The sequence below is a fragment of the Nyctibius grandis genome, chromosome 12 (genome assembly GCF_013368605.1).
Source record: "Nyctibius grandis isolate bNycGra1 chromosome 12, bNycGra1.pri, whole genome shotgun sequence".
NCBI classification, from domain to species: domain Eukaryota; kingdom Metazoa; phylum Chordata; class Aves; order Nyctibiiformes; family Nyctibiidae; genus Nyctibius; species Nyctibius grandis.
Genome location: NC_090669.1, coordinates 2,168,537 through 2,186,379, shown reverse-complemented (window position 1 = coordinate 2,186,379; position 17,843 = coordinate 2,168,537). Strand labels below are relative to the sequence as shown.

At 49.1% G+C, this 17,843-nt stretch overlaps 1 protein-coding gene across 1 annotated transcript in view; it reads left to right on the top strand.

The window, feature by feature from the left end:
- The window catches only part of ATP6V0D1 (ATPase H+ transporting V0 subunit d1), a 35,811-nt gene continuing 17,968 nt past the window's right edge, over window positions 1-17,843 (top strand). The window contains exons 1-2 of the mRNA XM_068411180.1: window positions 1-155; window positions 10,626-10,797. Of these exons, the coding sequence (XP_068267281.1) occupies window positions 26-155; window positions 10,626-10,797 (302 nt within the window). The 5' untranslated portion in view covers window positions 1-25. The remainder of the gene's footprint in view (window positions 156-10,625; window positions 10,798-17,843) is intronic.

Here is a 17,843-nt window from a genome sequence, read left to right as displayed (position 1 = left end):
CCGCCCCGTCTCGGCGCCCGCCGCCATGTCGTCGTTCCCCGAGCTCTATTTTAACGTGGATAACGGCTACCTGGAAGGGCTGGTGCGCGGGTTTAAAGCCGGGGTGCTGCGGCAAGGTGACTACGTGAACCTGGTGCAGTGCGAGAGCTTGGAGGGTGAGTGGCGGTGGGGGCTGCGAGGCGGGTGGGGGGCAGCGTCCGTCCTGGGGGGAAGGCCCGGCCGGCGGGCTGAGGAGAGAGCTCGGGCGGTGGGAGGGTGGAGGGTCGGAGAGGGGCTGACAAAAAGAGCCGACAGAAGCGTTTTTGAGGCGCTGTCCCCTCTTCACCCCTTGGCTGAGCAGACAGCCCTCCCCCCGCGCTGCTCCCTCAGCTGACTCAGTTTCCCGGCCGTGTGATTGCAACAGCTGCTGCAGCCGGGTCAGGGAGCGTGAGCGCTGTTCAGTGCCTGAAGGGGCTACAGGAAAGCTGGAGAGGGGCTTTTGACAAGGGCATGGAGTGACAGGACGAGGGGGAACAGTTTTAAACTGAAAGAGGGGAGATTGAGATGAGATGTGAGGAAGAAATTCTTTGCTGTGAGGGTGGTGAGAGCCTGGCCCAGGTTGCCCAGAGAAGCTGTGGCTGCCCCCTCCCTGGCAGTGTTCAAGGGCAGGTTGGATGGGGCTTGGAGCAACCTGGTCTGGTGGAAAGTGTCCCTGCCCGTGGCAGGGGGTTGGGACTGGATGGGCTTTAAGGTCCCTTCCAACCCAAACCATTCTATGAGTTCCCAGTGCTTTCTTGAGGTGGCCATATAGCTGTGGTGCGTGTCCTGCGGTTGGTGGGAGCCTGGCAGGTTTGTCAGGCTTTGCTGGCGAGTCGTGTTTTGTGATTTAGACTTCCTAAATGGCAGGCAGCACAGGAAACCTTTTTAACACCAGAAGTAAGATTATTGGGGTAATCTAACTTAATCCCTGATACCCACGATCAGTTTTTGAGGAGATTGGGTCATCTAGGAAAGTACCTGCTGTTATTCAAGGATTCCTAGTGGAAAAATTCCGGTGCAGATCTAAATTCACCAGTGAATTACCCTTCACCTGTAATCTTGAGTTCTATTTTGAGGCTGATTCTGACTTCCAGCCATCATCTTTTTTCTAAATCAGTGTGTGCAAACCTGTAGAGCTGTGAAGGTTTTGCTCTGTGATACTTGTTACCTGTGGTCAGCTCATCGTCTTAATTAGTCAGGACTAAACTGTTCATCTCTATCAGTCACCTACTTAAAAGTTTTCACTCATCGGTGTCCAGAACCTGGATCACAAATCACAAAGACCAAAACCAGGTCGCTATTGAAATAGGCTGGAAACATCAGTGTCCAGAGATGTCGGTTGTTTTGGTCGATGGGCCTGTAATTATTGAATTGTTCTTTCTTCTAAAAATACTAGTTAAGCATCAGCTTTATCTTGATGATCGTTGCTGAGCGATTGAAATTAATATTGACTATCCAGCGGGATCCTTGGCCAGCTGAACCTGGGTGCAAGTTACCTGGAGCTGCTCAGGCAAATGTTAAACAACAGAATGGGAACAGAGTGCTGTGATGTGCCTCGGTCTCTGCCTTAAAAATACCCAGGGTGTTTTTACTGAGGACAGAAGCCTCTTTTCAGCCAGACTTTTTTGCAGCTCTGCTTGCAGCAGTCTCTGTCGTTCTTGCTATGGAGCCCAGGGTGTGAAAGAGGGCAGTGGGAGGTATTCCTGCTCTCCTGCTAGTCAGAAGTCTCAGCATGCCCTAAACTATCACTTTATCACCTTCCCTGCAGATAACTTCCTCTTTGGAGTCTTTCTGTGCTTGTAGCTTCCCTTTTTTCCTCCCTTCCTTGCCTTCTGAACCAAGTTGCGTAAACTTAGCTCTCCCTTGGGGCCGTGTTTTCTGCATTTGGAATGAGTCAGTTTGGAGTTCCCCCATGGTATCGGTACTGTCCTGTCCCTGACAGCTCTCTGGTGGCTGCTGCTGCTGCTGTGCTCCTTGTCAAGCTTCATTCAGAGCTTGAAGGCTGTTCCCAGTTCACTGCCAGTCTTGTTCCTCCTCCGCTTGGCTTTCTCTGCCCCTGTTTAGTGTGCTCTTGCAGAGGGATTTTGCTTCAAAGGAACGTTGCTCTTGATCATTTATGTAGGTCTGTGGTCAGACAATTTCTTTGCTCTGTCCCTTTAGTTTTAATTTTCCCATTTCAGTACCTATTTTCTGTGATCCACAGACTTTTAATGCGCATTCTTTCTCTCCCAGATGCTTGTCTGCACTAAATCCAGGCAGTGGCTAGCATATTAGCAGCCAAAATAAGTACTTAGGGATAAAATACTCATACGTTCTTCTCTGCTGTTTGTTTTGTCTTCGCTGCTGCCTCTTGCTTGTGAATCTGGCTCTGCAGTCCTGGAGCAAATGATCACCTTGACTGTGGGGAAATCCTGAAGGACCAAGGCCTTGGGAATCGGGTATTTGGCTGGCCACTGGTACTGACATCGCTTGGAGAACGTTGTGCTTCCAGGTCTGAAATGCTGCTCCCTCTTGTGTGGCCAACTTGTGCTTGATTCGGTCTGGAAGCACAAAGGAATTGACTTCTCTGCTTCAGGACTTGAGCTGACAGCTTAGTGCTGCTGGAAGGAGGAGATCGTGCTTTTCTGCGTGATCTGCTGTTGTCTCTGCTTGTCTGATCACAAAGTAAGCCAGCTGAGCTCTCGCTCCAAGTAGACTCGCTGTGATCAGGCAGGCTTCTGAGCTGGCTTTAAGAAGGGGCAGGAAAACATGACCAGGATTGAGGGGAGGGTGTGAGAGCTGGTTTGGCTTGTTTTCTCTTTAAACCCTCAGCAATAATATGTTTAATCCCTTCTTTCAGCTCCAGAAGTCCTGATGCTTTGGTTGTTTCTCAGCCAGAGGTCCTTGTGTGCTGTACATCTGTGCTGGATGTCGCTTGGAAGCTGCTTGGCCTTCTCTGTTGTAGCCAGTTCCTGCTTCTGACACAAGGTGTCAGTGAAGGACTGGGAGCTGCTTTCCTCTGCTTCAGTGCTGTGAGCGTGCATCTGTTCTTGGGTGGAATCTGTCTTGGATAACCAAACTTATGAGTCACCCAGATTTCTACTGTCAAAAGGATGGTGAGCTTCTCTCCAGCTCCTAAAAGCTGTGGTAGCCTGTTAGAGATCTGGTAGAATCTCTGGAGAATAAAAAAGCTGTTGATGCAGTTGGACTATGATTCTGTGACAGCGGTGCTGCCTTTAGGAAGCAGAGTTCAGTCTGGGGCTGCAGTGTAGGTTATGGGCAGGCTTTATTGTTGGTCTCTAGTGCTCCGTCCTGCAGAAAGTATATGGAGTCTGGGAAGTGCACAAAAGCATCTTCTTTAGAAACGGGAATTTCTTTACCTTCAAGTCAGTGTTCACAAGCCTCCTGTTGCTAATGTTCCTCTTACTTCCACAGCAACGGTGTAGGAAGCAGATTTCTTTCTGACCTGCCAATGTGAGAAAGGTGACTGGTATGGTGAAATCCAGCAGCAGGACGTGTCGCCTTCCAGCTGGGTAATGAGGCTGTGAAATGGGCAGCTGAGCAGTGGCAGGTAGTTGGCTCAAGCTTGTTAGTGTGGGCCTCTGTTGGGAGAGGCTTTGCAGAGGCTGCCTGTTTCCACCACCACCTCTCTGTGGGTGCTAGTGCTTCTGTCCATGAAACCAGCTCAGCTGGGGACCTGTACGCCTTATGAAAACAGTGGTGTGCACGTGGAGGGATGGGATCTGTCCTGGTTTTGGCTTAAGCTGTGTGTGGACCTAGTCTCATGGCCCCACAGGGGTCTGTCATGTTTTATTTGTGCATCTCAGCCTGCAGTTTATCAGTCTGCTGTGGACTTGTCCTGTGAAAACTTGTTTTTTCAGTCCTCATAACCCCAAGGTAGTGGTGCCATGTCACATCAGCTTGGGGAAGCATAGAGTAGCCATCTGAGCCCCACAGATGTATTTGGGAGGTGAAGGGTGGCTAGGAGAAGCAAATACATGTGATGCTTTTAGAAAGAAAGGATTTCCAAGACTGTAGTTCTCTCTCATCTCCTCAGCTTGGTCCACAGACCTCCATTTCTAGGACGCATGCGAATCAACAGTGAAATCAGAGAGCTTGAAGCAAGTAGGTCACACTTGTCTTAGACTGGCTGGCTCCACACCAGCTGGAGGACATGGTGGTCTGCGTGAACGGTACCCTCACACACGCTGGAGCCTTGTTTTGTGTCAAATTAATCTGTAGCAATACATAGTGAGCACTAAACTCTTGATACAGGGTTGGATGGTGTGGAATAAACCATAACTGGACAGGTTGGTTGGTTGTTTTTGAGTCTTAAAGCGTACTTCCAGGGTTGCTCTGCATAGCCTGTGCTGCTCAGAAGGGAAATGCTGCTTTCAGTCAGCTCAGGAGTGGATTGCTAAAGGCTTGCTGTCCTGCCTGCCTCTTCAGTGTAAAGACACCCGCTTCTCTCCCACTCTCCTCTTCCCCCTTTCTCCGTGCAGAGGCGAGCTGATAAAATACATTGGTGCTCTCTGTCTCCTGACATCTAGGAACCCTTTGTGAAAAGCTGACCCTTGCTTGCTGATACTGTGCAGAAGGATTGACCCTGTCCCCAGGAGCTTTCATCTGCCAAATGAGGCAGAGCGTATGGGAATGGTGAGACCCGAGGAGGATACAGACCATTCCTGTCTCGTGAATGCTGGCTGCTCGTGCAGCAGCAGAGCAGGAGCCGAAAGGCTGTCCTGCTAACTTTGGTGCTTTGTCCTGCATCCTCCAGTGTAACCACTCGCTGTGGCTGATTAATCAGCTGTCCCGTTAAAATAAGCTCAAGGAAAACATTATTTATTGGAAGAAAGATGGCACTTCCACCGCCTGCTAAATTATGGTGGCAAACAAACACTGTGGTCTCTGGCTTCCTGCAGGGTTCAGCAGAGGCTCTTTGCTGTTTGTTCTGGCCTCCTTTAGTGGGCAGAGACCTCCTTCATAGCTTCTCCTAGCTAAACTTCAAGCAGCAGCTGAGGTCAGCTTCTCAGCACTGGTGCAGCTTCAGCCCTTGTTTGGGTCCTACCCCTCATCAGAAGATGATGGTGTCTGGGTTTCCTGGCAAGTAGCACTGCTCGGCAGCCTGTCTGTGCTTTATTCTTCTTGTTTTTCCTCTGCATTCGGTTCCTTCAGTGTGAGACTGCTTTCTGCCCTCTTTGTCTCTGCTTCTGAAGGATTTGTTGCCTCTCCCTTAAACTGCTGCACTAGGTGCTGGGCCCATCTCCTGTTGGTGTCCTGTACCTCTGAGATGACAGCCGTGACTTAGTGCAGTCTGCTTTTAGAAGGGGAGAAAAAGGGTAGGTAGGGATGAAGCTTACTGGGGGTGCAGGCAGCCTAGGAGGGGTTACCTCACCTTTTGGAAGGATCAGGAGAGGGTGACCTGGTTGAAGGAAACAAGACCTGGCCCTGCTGGGTTTGAAGCCCTGAGGGGGTTGAGTTCAACCCCAGGAAGAGCTGGGCTAGAAACACGGCTGCTGTTTGGTGCTGAGGACATCTCAGGTTGGTGAAGAGCTAGAGGTGAGACACTGATGGGGGCAAAGAGCCAGAAAAGACACTTCTCTGTGTCCAGCTGTGGCCCCGAGGAATTTGTTGCCTGACAGCAAAGGTGGCATGTCACTGGTGGTGGTGTGCAGCTACAGAAAGGGTCTTAAATTCTGGGGGGAATGAAGGGTCTCTGGATGCTGCTTGGGTGAGATTTCAGAGAACCAGCTTCCAGCGTGTCTGCGGTGGCTATAAACAGACCAAACAGGCAGCAACAAGCCAAATGGTAATGACTGCAGTCTTCTGAAGGGAGACAGCCCCGTGTAGCTGATCTGCAGACTCCTGTGTAGTGACTCAGCTGCTGCTTTACTGCCTCAGGCCTTGGAGATGGCAAATGATATTTTAATTTTTACGTATGCAGTGATGGCCCCGGGTGCTTTGGAGCGAGATGTCGGAGTTACAGCAGATAATTGTGTGAAACATCAGTTTAGCTCGGAAGTTGTGAAAGCCAATTCCGTGCCTGTGCGCGAGAAGACAAATGAGTCCTTGCCTGGAAGTGCTTGAGCCCTTAACTGCATTGTAGAGCTCTGAGTCAAGTTATGAGAGGATGCTGAAGAGGGAAGGAGTGGAAGTATGAGCTGGTGGGGTCATGGGTCACCCTGAGTAGGGCTTACAGGGCAGGCTTTCATCCCTGACAGATGTGTGAAAGGCTGAGTCACGGCTTGATTCCTTGTTATGACAAAGCGAACTTGCAGGAGAGGACAGTAGCATTACTGTGGATCTGAAGTCCCTCAAGAACATGTTGTCTGAAATGTCGAGGTGTGGAGCTGGCACAGCGGAGTGTTGAATTAAGCTTCGGTTGTGTTTATGCCTCGCATGCGTACAGCCAGCTGCATCAAACCCGGAGGGCCTGATCCAAGAGCTGAATGGAGGTGGCTGTAAGGACATGTCATGGTAATCTCGAGCGCTGCCCTACTTGAATACTCAGCAGAAAAAGGCGGCTGTTCTGACAGGCTGTCGTGTTCTTGCACGAGGCAGCTTTCTGGGAACTGTGACCTGGCTATAATTTACCAGCTTTTGCAGGGGAGGAGGGAGAACAAAAGCATTGTGGTCATTCAAGTGCTCCAGTGCCAAATGCTGGCTCAGTCTGTTTCTTCAAGTGCGTGAACCGCTTGGAAAAACGCCGAAAGAGGCAAGCGTACCTCTCAAAAGCAATGGCTGGGTTGAGGCCCTGTGCCGCTGTTAGTCAGCGTCTGGAGGAGCTCAGCGGGAGCGGCTGGGCTCTAGGTGCAGGTCTCCCTGCTCTTCAGCAGGCAGCTGGGGAAGAGGCACAGCAGAAGGCTTGCAGCCGGCGTCTTGTGGAGGCAGCGTGTGGGATCTCTGGCAGCCGCCCCTGCCGAGGTGCTGCTGTTGCTGCCAGAGGCCAACTCCGGCTCGGTCTGAACTTGCGTTAGGAAATAGGAACTTGAGGTTTTGGAGAGCTTGGGGCTTGCTCAGCAGTGGGTCCACTTATTAGTCACCGTGCTACTGGGACAGCTCTTCTAGCAGGCGATTTGTGAAACCACGGGATTAGTCTGCTCTTAACTGAGAAGCCTGACATGTTGATAGTCCTATTAAAAACTCCCAAACCTCCTTGGCTGAGGCTTAGTGAGCGGCCCGGTGGCTGGAGAAGAACAGGCTCATGTAAGGCACTGGTACGCAGTGGGATGCGTTGAGTCAGGGTTTATAAATCCGGTCCAATTTTTGGAAAATATGTTCTGTTCTGTCTGCTTGGATGTGAAGAGATTCAGAAGAGTTTCATTCCTGCAGTTTGTGACTGGCCTTCCCTGTAAAAATTAATTCCAAGTGTTATATAAACATGGACCTTATTCCAGTTGCAACATAATGTTGTGCTGGCTCTTGTGCTGTGGAGTTGGGGGGGCAACCCCCTCGTCGAGCAGGACAAAATGCTCTGGCCAAGCAGCTCATGGCAGCTTGCTCAGAGCTGTTGAGGGAGAGGCTGCAAGGCACAGCATGCAGCTTGTGTGGCTCTGGGTTATGTGCGATGCTGCTCCGACCTCCTGGAAGTGGATGGTGCAGCAAAGTCTACTTCTTGTGTCACTGGGTCTCCAGCATCGGCGACCAAGCTGGTGAAGGGTCTGGAGGGTCTGACCTATGAGGAATGGCTGAGGGAGCTGGGGGTGTTCAGCCTGGAGGAGGCTCAGAGGTGACCTTAGTGCAGTCTACAACTACCTGAAGGGAGGTTGTGGTGGAGTGGGAGTCGGCCTCTTCTCCCAGGCAACCAGCGCTAGGACAAGAGGACACAGCCTCAAGCTTCGCCAGGGGAGGTTCAGGTTGGACAGTAGGAAGCATTTCTTCTCAGCAAGGGTCATTAGCCATTGGAAGGGGCTGCCCAGGGAGGTGGTGGAGTCACCATCTCTGGAGGGGTTTAAGAAAAGACTGGACATGGCCCTTAGTGCCATGGTCTAGTTGACATGGTGGTGTCAGGGCAATGGTTGGAGTCGATGATCCCAGAGGGCTCTTCCAACCTCATTGATTCTGTGATTCTGTGACTGACCCGATAGCAAGGTGGCTTCTTGCAGCCTCAGAAGTAAGAGCGGAGTTGCAGGTCGTGGTGACACCGAAAGGAACCGATGGATTTGCTGTAGCAGAGTTGGAGTTGAGGAAACAAACTGAGAGCTGTGGAAGCTTTCCTGCTGAAGTAAGACGTGGTAGGCTGTGCAATAGCTGCTTCCTCTCCAAGGTCCTGTATAGCTGCAAAACAACATCACATGCTTTTTTGGGCTGGATTACTTTTCATGAGAGCTCTGCACAGTTACAGAGAACTGAAAGCAGGAGGTACATGAATGCAGCTACTGCAGTCCCTTGTGCCTTCCCTTGCAGTCTGATTTTATGGGTGCAGTTTTCTTACCAGGAGCTTTTCTCTCCCATTCATTGAGCAACTGCTGAATTTTGCTCCATGCTTTCTCCAGCCTCTGCTAAAAACAAACTAGTAAAGCCCTGATCTGACAGTGGCACTTAATTTCCGCTCAGACTCCAAAGCTCATCATCCAAGAGGTTTCGGAAGAGGGACTGAAACTTATTAGGACATAATTCCGGTCGATATCCCCTCTGTAACTATATCTTAGCTTTCCAAAATGAAGCAATCCCAAAACAGATGGGCGAGAACTCTGCATGCAGGGTGCTGCCTGGGAGCTGGGCTTTTTGCAGGGTTTAGGAGGTCACTACCATCAGTAACAATCCTGCTCAGGCTGAATGGAGGTGAGGGGCATTCTGAGTTTTGGCATGATCCAGTGTTTGACTTTGACAAGGGTCATGTTGAAAACTCCACTGTCTTGAGTTATCTGGACCATGTTTTCCTACCTCGAAAGTATGAGTGTAAGTTGATAATGTTTTGGTGGAATAAAACACAGCTGTTTTGCTGCAGCATAGTCTGGGGAGCAGAGATCTAGGTTAAGTTTCTGCTTTGCTTCAGCCATGATGTGTCTTGTTGGGCAAGTAGCTCTCTGCTGCATCTGGGATTCCTTAGTGAAACTAAGAGTACCACCAAACTCTCCTGTAAACCACTGAGAAACATGAGAGCAACTGAGTGCTATTTAAGCCCCTGGCCTTTTTTATTTCTTCCCTCTATAACCACCAACTATTTTCTCTGAGGCTTAGCAGTGGTAATGTCTTCGTAACTGAAAAGTGCTGGGTCAAACCCATCTTTGCTAGGCCCAGAAGAGTTAAGGTCAGCTTGAAAGCCGTTTAACCTTTCCACCCCTCGGGCTGAGGACAGTATCACGCTGTGCAGTACAAGCTCAGTTTGGAGCCCGAGGCAGAGGATGCTCTCCAGCTTGTGCCTGTAGCTGGGTGTGATGTCAAAAGATCAAACTCCTCAGGCTAGGCTGAGTCCTTGCTCTGACCTCGGTGCTGTGGATGCTCATGCCATAAAGCTGAGGACTCGTACGGTTCAGTGGAAGGGAAAGGCAGCCTCAGTGCTCCTGCTTCAGAGGAGCCAGGGAGAAATGTCTTTATTTTGTTTTGTTTTCTCTGGACGGTGTGTTCACATCTGGTTTGACTAAACTCTTCCAGCTACTCTCCTTTCCCCATAAAGGTCTTGAATCCGTAGGAGGATGCTTGCCTCACTGGCCCTCTGAGGTGAAGCTGAAGGGAGATGAACGTTATGTACCACTGCAGCTAGTAGAGCTTTGAGGAGTAGGATTATATGATGTTCCTCAGTTCTGGATTCAGTTTTTCCATAGAGACGTTTAAATGCTTTTTGGCTGAAATAGGGCTTTTATCTTGACAGAGCTCAGCGTGTTGTGGTTGCTTGTTGGCCAGGACTGCTGCTTGGTTGGGCATCTGACCTGCAGCAAGGGTAACAGGAAACAAAGGTTTCTTCTACTTGAAACTGGAGAAAGGGAAGGCTGCTGAGCATGTTCCTCCATCCTGGGCAGGAGTTGCCTACTATACGAGACAGATTTAAATGGCCTTTCTCTTCACCAGCCCCTCTCTACCTCTTAACACCTGACTTCTCTTTACCAGTGCAATTAGTTGGACTGACTTGATGATGTAATACCCAGCTGCTTTATAATTGCAAGGTTGCTGTTTGTGTCGTCTGGGCTTTGAAAGCTTTTCTGATGCTTCCACATCACTAGTATCTGAGGAAACTTGCTTGTGCGTGCAGGTAGGTTCTTGGTCATGATTGCTTCAGAGGAACCTGCAGCCAAAGCCCTTTTGGCTAGAGGAAGTGCTTAAGTTGTTCCTTTTTTTTTTTTCCCCTAGATTTCTAGCCAATATTTCCTAGAAAATCAGTAACCTTCCACCTTGATCGAGCACAGTGGACAGCTGGAATAGGTGTGTGCTCAGTTACACAGATAGTATCGCAGTTCCCTCTTTAAGATGGGGCAAGGCTGGTATGGTGAAACACTGATCTTTTACTGCATTTGGATTGCCCATGATAAAACTGAGCACAAATATAAGCGTATGACTTAACACATGGGTTTCGTGTAGGTGATCTTTCAGAGAAGAGAATGCCTGGAGATGTGCTGAGCAACAGCTGTCTTAGGTGTGCTCAAAAAAACCACAAACCCTGTAGAGTGGAATTATTCTTTCTTTTTCAGACTTGAAACTGCACCTCCAGAGCACAGACTATGGGAACTTCCTGGCCAATGAAGCCTCCCCGCTCACTGTCTCCGTCATAGACGACAAGCTGAAGGAGAAGATGGTGGTGGAGTTCCGTCACATGAGGAACCATGCGTATGAGCCCCTAGCAAGTTTTCTGGACTTCATCACGTGAGTACCAGCTGTTTGTGAACAGGATTTGAGACGTTGGTGCTCTTCCAGACTTGAGGGCTCTCAGACCAGCTTTCCACACTCAGCCCTGTAGCTGCTGTTTTCTGCAGCTTCTGGAATGGAACTGGTTTGGTTGTATCTGGAGGTCTTGAACCAGCAGCACAGTATCACTACGTTGCTAAAGGCTTCTGCTCCCGGGGTGTCCATGCTTCATTGGCACAGCTACTTAGCTGCCTTCCATTGCAGAATTGGCTCAGTCTTTGTTAGAGCTGTCATTTACCCTTGTCCCTTGTGTTAAATGTATCTGGGATTTTTAAAATGTGATCCTGCTGCGAAACGGCCGCATGCCGTGCACGTGCATGACAGCAGTGGCCTGCTAGTTCTGGCCCACCGAGGTCAATCAGCCTTCATCGGGGCTGCTGTGATCCTGCCACCCACCCCAGGAGCTGTAGGCCTTCCTCTGACCCCGTCACAAACTGGGTCAGAGAGTTGAGCTGGCCAAAAATTGAATAACTTTTCCCTTTTGGGGTTAAACTTTGACTGATTTTTTTTTTTTCTCAGCCAGCTCAAGGGGATCTGACAAATACCAGCACTAGGGGAAGGCAGGGCCTAGATGTGCAGCACGGAAAGACGGGGCTGCAGCAGCCTCAGCATGTCTGGCGGTGCATGAAAAGACACGGGTGTGTGCGCTTCCACAGCAGGTTCAGCTGATGTGAACAGCTTGAAATAGCCCAGTGTTGTCACAAGTATCTTCTCCTGGCAGTTCTGCCCAACCTTCTGCTTCCCGGTGTGCTGTTCTTGTTTGAATTGGTAATCAAATGAAATTGCTGGCCTCGGTGAGACACCAGTTGTGCTAGTTTGCATCTGAAACATGGGAGTAGGATTGCCTTTTTTCCCTTCCTTAGCCTACGTTCCTGTAAGCTCTAGTTTGCAAACTGCATAGCCAGTGGCGTTCTCTAACCAGTAAGGTCAACAGTGAATTTCTGGTTCAGTAGAACATGACTTCAGCTTGCATCTCTGAGAAGGTTGTACTCTGTTCTCAGGAGGGATAGTTAATACATCAGCGTTCGTTTATTTGAGGTAGCGAGCTTGGGCTTATCTGAGGCACTCTGGCAAGTTGTTTAATCTTCCCTTTTTGGCAGGTGTGTGTGCGTTATCTTGCTTGGCACCTAGAGGTTTTCTGAATGATGCAGGCTGATGTGGAAATTGTCCTTTGTGGTCGATTCAAAGATTTTAAATTTTGGCCTATCTGTGGCATCTCCTGCATGTGCAAATATTGATCAAAGACATGTCTCTCTGCTGTATTCCTGTCCTGTTCTCTCCTTTCTGTGTCTGAACAGTAACACTATCTCATTTTTCAAACTCAGTGGCTCATATCTGTTCTTTTCTGGGTCACTGTGCTGAAGCTGCCTGTCTTTTAAGTCTTTCTTATTTTCTAAGAAATAGTTTTTTCTTATATGCCTGTCACTAAACTGGAGTTTTCAGATTCGGCTCACGATATGGAGCAAGACAGCAAGTCATCAGCAGGACGTTACTAAGCCCCCGTTTTGCAGCAGCGTTTGCAATGGATGAAGCAGTTTCTAGCTCATCATCTTAGTTGTTTGGAGCAGTCTCTTCTATTCTCTCAAACTTAACTTTCAAAACACCTCTTTGCCCATCTTTAATTTGCTCTAAAGACATCAGTCCTGTTTGAGCCTGGCAATATTACGTAGTTTGTCTTCCACTGATGCTTTTGCTTTGCTGCTCTACAGGTTTATGGAAATGTCTGAGCTCCATGGAAGTGTCACAGCAATCACTAATAGTCTCTTCTTTTAGCTTATGTCATACCTGTTTAAAGGCAATAGTTGGGCAGGACACATGAGTATGTTGCAGACTTTAAAACTTTGCTGTTCCCAAACTGTCCCGCTTTGAAAACCAGCGCGTGGAAAAGATGAACTGAAAGGTCTCAGACCATGCCTGCCCTGATCACACACTGCATGACTTGGTAGGAAGGCTGCAAATAGCTGTGGAAATCCAGTTTCCTGTTACAGCAGTCCTGTTGACCTTTATCCAGTGTCTGCATCCAGCTCGAGTTGTGCAGAAGACCTTAAACATCTCGTGTAATCTGATAGGCTGGTTCTCGCAGCTGTTTGAATGACTTAACTTTAAAACTAGTGTTTTGTCCTCAACTTGATTTAACTTTGATCTTGTTCTGCTTCTGTCTCAGATTTTGATGAGTTCTCTATAGCAAAACACAATTCTGTGCAGATATCTATCTCGCCTACTGCGTAATCTCTTCTTGAATATATTGGTCCCATTCGGCACGGGATGTTTCTTCCTTGAGTTGTTTTCAGTTTCATCCCCTTTCCTTTTTGCCCACAAGATTTGCTTTAGTGCCACTGTCTGCAGTGCTGCCTAGAGGAAGGCAGAAGGTGAAGCAGGAGAAAAGCTCTTTTCCTGCATGAAGCTTCTCCCCTCTCTTGTGGAGCCTTTTGTTCAAGAGGTCCAAGCGTTGGGTTGTGTTTTGTTGTGGTTCTGCTGTACCACTGATGGAGGGGTCTCCTCTGGGTCTGCACTCATCACACCAATGGAGTAGTGATGAAACACAGAAGGTGTTATCAGCTTCAGCTGGTCCAAGGTGGGAGTAGTTATCAGTGTATTAGAAGCTCTAATAACTTCTAATGACGCTACGGACAAGTTAAAACAGAAGAATGAGGAGAGTGAAACACAAGGAGTTTGGAGGGGGTGCTGCTTTTTGCCCAGTGGGTCTTAATACCTTATGTTGATAATCATATATTTAGTGACAGGGCTAGTAGAAAAGAGGATAGACTAGATGTGGCTTCTTGGGCTGCTTTTCAGGCTGTATTTTGTTTCCTAAAACTGTCCTGTGGGTTGTAGTAGATCTTGGTTTGGGGCAGGGAGCAGAAGTTTCAGAGATTATTGTCCCGCTGACAGTGTGAAGCTTCTTGTGAACGTCCCAACTAGTTGGAGTAGAGAACAGCTCTGTTCGGAGGCTGGCAGTGCATACTTGTGCCAGTAGCCTTCATCTAGCGCAGGCTTGTGTGTGGGCAGCGTCATGGAGATGTTCGGCCAGAGGACGTTGGTGGTGCTGGGATGTGCCTGTGCACACAGAAGTACTGTGTCATCCTGCCCACCCTGGGACAAGCCTGTGCCACTTGATCTTCCGCTCTGTCTGGGCACACAGGTAGGCGCGATGAGGTGATTTATCTTTGCCTTTTGAACATGACTATTTCCCACTCCTTTCTTTTAGGGTAGTTAATAAAACTTGAGCAGAAAATGGTAAAGACTGCTCCTGGTAGACAGCTGGGGACAAGCGAGGCACCAGGTGGTCAGAAGAAGAAATTGTACCCAACTGAATGTGTCCATGTGCTAAACTTGACAGGCTGAATTGAAACAGAAAATGGTAGAAAGGTACGGAAAGTTTTAGCAGGGCTGGCTTGGGCAGGGGGAAAGCTTGAGTTCACTGGGACTCTCCTGAGAGAGGCTTTGGGTTATAAACAGAGAATTTTAAAATCGAGAGGGATTGTAGGAGGTATGTCTGGCTTCAAATGGAAGGAAATGTTTTGCAGCATGTCCAGTTCAGCCCTGAAACTCACTGCTGCCGGATGCCTTTGGATGTACTTAGATTTTTGGCTGCCTTAGAAATTCTGGATAGCCTCACACAAGACAGGCCCATGAAACACTGGGTACCATCTCACTGGGAGTGGCCAGGCTGTCGAATGCTGGTGCCAGGAGGTGGATCAAGCATTTAAAAAACAGTCAGGCTTTCTCCTCCATGAATGTCCTGCTGGACTTTGGGGTGCTTTTGAGTTAATCCACATGTGACTGTGGTGCTCTCCAGAGTTGCTTGTTTTTGGAGGGTGCTCAGATCTGGACCCCAGGGCATGTCGCTGAGAAGATCTGGGGAAGTAGCTGATCTTAAGAGCAGCTGTAGTCCTTGTCCCCTCTGATTGCTCCAGAGACAACCTGACAAAAGCCTGCGTGGGATTATTCTATGTCATTTCTCTTGCCTCTTCTAAGTGGCCCATGAACTAGGTGAGGACACGGGGAAGGAGAAGCAGCAAGGGGGATGGCATGGGGGCTTTGGAGCACCAGGAGGACGTGTGTTCCTGGCCTGCTCTCCTTGCCCAGCTCCAGGGAGATGAGGCAGGCGCTGCCGGTGGCTTGCCGGAAGGTGGCACTCCAGCCCTGTGGCTGCTGTCCCCAGGTGCACACCGTGCCATTGGTAAGCGTGGTCACCTATGGAGGTGGGCAGGAGTTGACTTGTCTCCCGAGCTTAGGGGAAAGGGCAGAGTTTGAAGGCACACGAACAAAACTGACCCAAGAAGGCAGCAACCCCAAAGCAAGGTCTTAATTCCTCAAGTCACTTGCTGCCACTGATTTTTTTGTCCTGTTTTGCTCCTATCCTGGCACCATGCTGACTCTTTCCTGGCTCCAGTCCTCTCCAGGAACTCCTCTGTGGCAAGTGTTGCGTTGTTAGTACCAAAATATTGAGGAAGTTGGCTGATTTCCCTTTTGTTTTTTCAAGTGGTGGCTGTAGCTGGAGGCCTCTGCCGCTGCGTATCGTGGCAAGGAAGAACTCAACTGGTTTCTCTACAACACCTGCTAGCTCTGCATCTTGCTAGGTAGCTCCTCGCTGGAAGACTGCTGGTGCTTCCCTGTGTTTTTCAGCCGACCATCGTAGGTTCTGACTGATAGGCACAAGTTGGCTGTTAACATCTCTGCTCCAACACAAACAATCGACTGTTTGGCTGAGGGAATGCAGCGACGTTCTGTAGGGCAGCAACAAACAGGTATTAAGTGTACATGAAACAGCAAAACCCACTTCCTGAATTCAACAAGCACATATTGACTCGTGGGATGGAAGTGGGTTTTGGGTTCTTCTCGGTGATGTGCTGCCCTGCCTTTCTGTAAAGGCTTTGTTCTTTGTGTTAGCCTGACACAGTGCCATGTCCTGTCTCTCCTTCCAGTGTTCCTGTATAGGGTTTAGATACAATTCTTTATCGTGGTGTCGCTCCTGACTCCAGACTGCTATAGCCTGGTCTGATTGTCAGCTTTAGTATTTTTCCAGGGTGGGGAAGCGTGTTGGGTTTTTTTGCACTTTCATAGCACAGTCTCTTCCCTGCTCTGGAAAGTCTGGTTTCGCAGGAGTCTCATGTGAGGGCTCTGGCCGCTGTTGGGCCCCTCGAGCCCTTGCAGCAAGCTGCTGGGCAGAGAAGGGTTCGATCTTGTGCTCAGGTAGGGGAGCTGCTGGTAACTGTGCGGAAACTGAGTCCGCTGGAGGAGTGAGGTCTGGGGAGGAGCTGGGTCTAAACACACTTTCCAAATCCATGATCAAGCCCATTGTCAGAGGACAGACAGGTCATCTGTTGTCTTTGCCTTACCAGTCTGCTGGGGCTGGGAACCGGGTTCTTCGTTGCCCTGAGGATGCAGCTGGGAACTTGGCTTTCAGTGTGTTTTTGTGGTCGCAAGACACGTTTTTGATGAGGCTGCAGGTACCTTTCCCCTTGCGCATGCCTTTTCTTAGCTGACACTTCCCTCTGTTACCTTCTCCCTGACCCCGTCCTGCTCTGCCTCTCCCCTGCGCTGGATAGAGCTAGTTTCTGCTGCACGACTTTGAGTTCAAACTTAGTCTTGCAGCAGTGGTTTTTCTGGAACCAAATTGTTTCAATTGCTACTTGAGCTGAAGAGCGATAATCCTCTTCTCTGGAGTAGGAAGTTGCCTGACTTTATTCTAAATATACTGGAGCGTGAATCCTGGCAGAACTGCAGAGGTTACAAAATATGACTGCATGCTCTTGGAGTCTTTTCTTGCAGAAGAAAAAATGGAAATTCTCTGCATTACAGATATTTACAATTTATTTGGGTAAATGCAACACTCTGAAGGGTCTTTCCTAGTGCTGCTGTGGTTAAAACTACACTATACTGTTTTCAATTAGTTGTTGACTCCTTGGTGGCGATGGGATCGGGAAGCAAAAATTACTGTAGCGGCTGGGGATCCTGCAATAAAAGGTTTATGAGCCTTTTCTGGCAGAGACGGTTTTGGCAGAGAAGCACATGTTCTAACAAACAGCTTCCCTGTTTGCGGGGAGTGCAAAGTTGAACTGATAAGCCAAGTTCTTGGAGGGATTATGCAATGTTTAAAATAAGAGGGCATGTAACTAATGGTCTGGAAATGATCACAGGCTTGCATCCTCTGGATGGTGGCATCAGAAGTGCATCTCTTCTCCTGCGTACCCAAAGGATACAGATCTCGTACCAGTTTCCCAGAACCAATGTCTATGAAAATGGACTGGGCGGCATGCCTAAGCGATGGCCGTGGAAGTCATCTTTCAAAACGGTGTGACTGCGGGTGTCCTCGTCAGAAAGGGGCTCTTTGAAAGGTGGATTTCACTGTGTAGTATGTTGAGGGGATGTTTTGTTTCCCAGACCTCTAGTGCCTGGAGAACACTTCATTTGGCCGGTGAATTTGAACTGGAACAGCATGACCCTCCTCCTGCTGACCAGTGCTGTTCTTTGCTAGACACCGTGCTAACACCTTCCAAGAAACACAGTGAGCCACGATAATGATGGGAAGAGCTAGCAAAACGTTATCAGTGGCAGTAAAAATGTAGCAAAACGCTACTGATGAGCTTCAGATGTAGGACTGGGTTTTACTAAGAGAAATCTTCAATGAAACTCTGGAGCCCTGAGAAGGGGCTGTAGCATGCAAGCTGTGGGTGATGAGGTGAGAACACGTCGCCCCTGGGTAACATCCCCATCCAAGGTGATGCTGTTTCATCCAGAGGCAGTGTATGGACTTAGCGATCTTCTTGGGCTTTGCTTAAAGCTGAATCCCTCTGGTGATTCTGCAGCTCGCAGGAACAGTCCTTCCGCTTCCCTCGTGTTCCTTCGCGCTGTCTTTCCCTCTACAGACTGAACAGCGTGTCTGTTAGGGTCATAAAACAGGGAGGGAAGGAGTGTGTGAGGAGGTTATCAGTGCTCCTCTGATCAGTTTATGTGTGGTTGTAACTCTTCCAGAGGACAACCTGTGTGCAGTGCCTTCA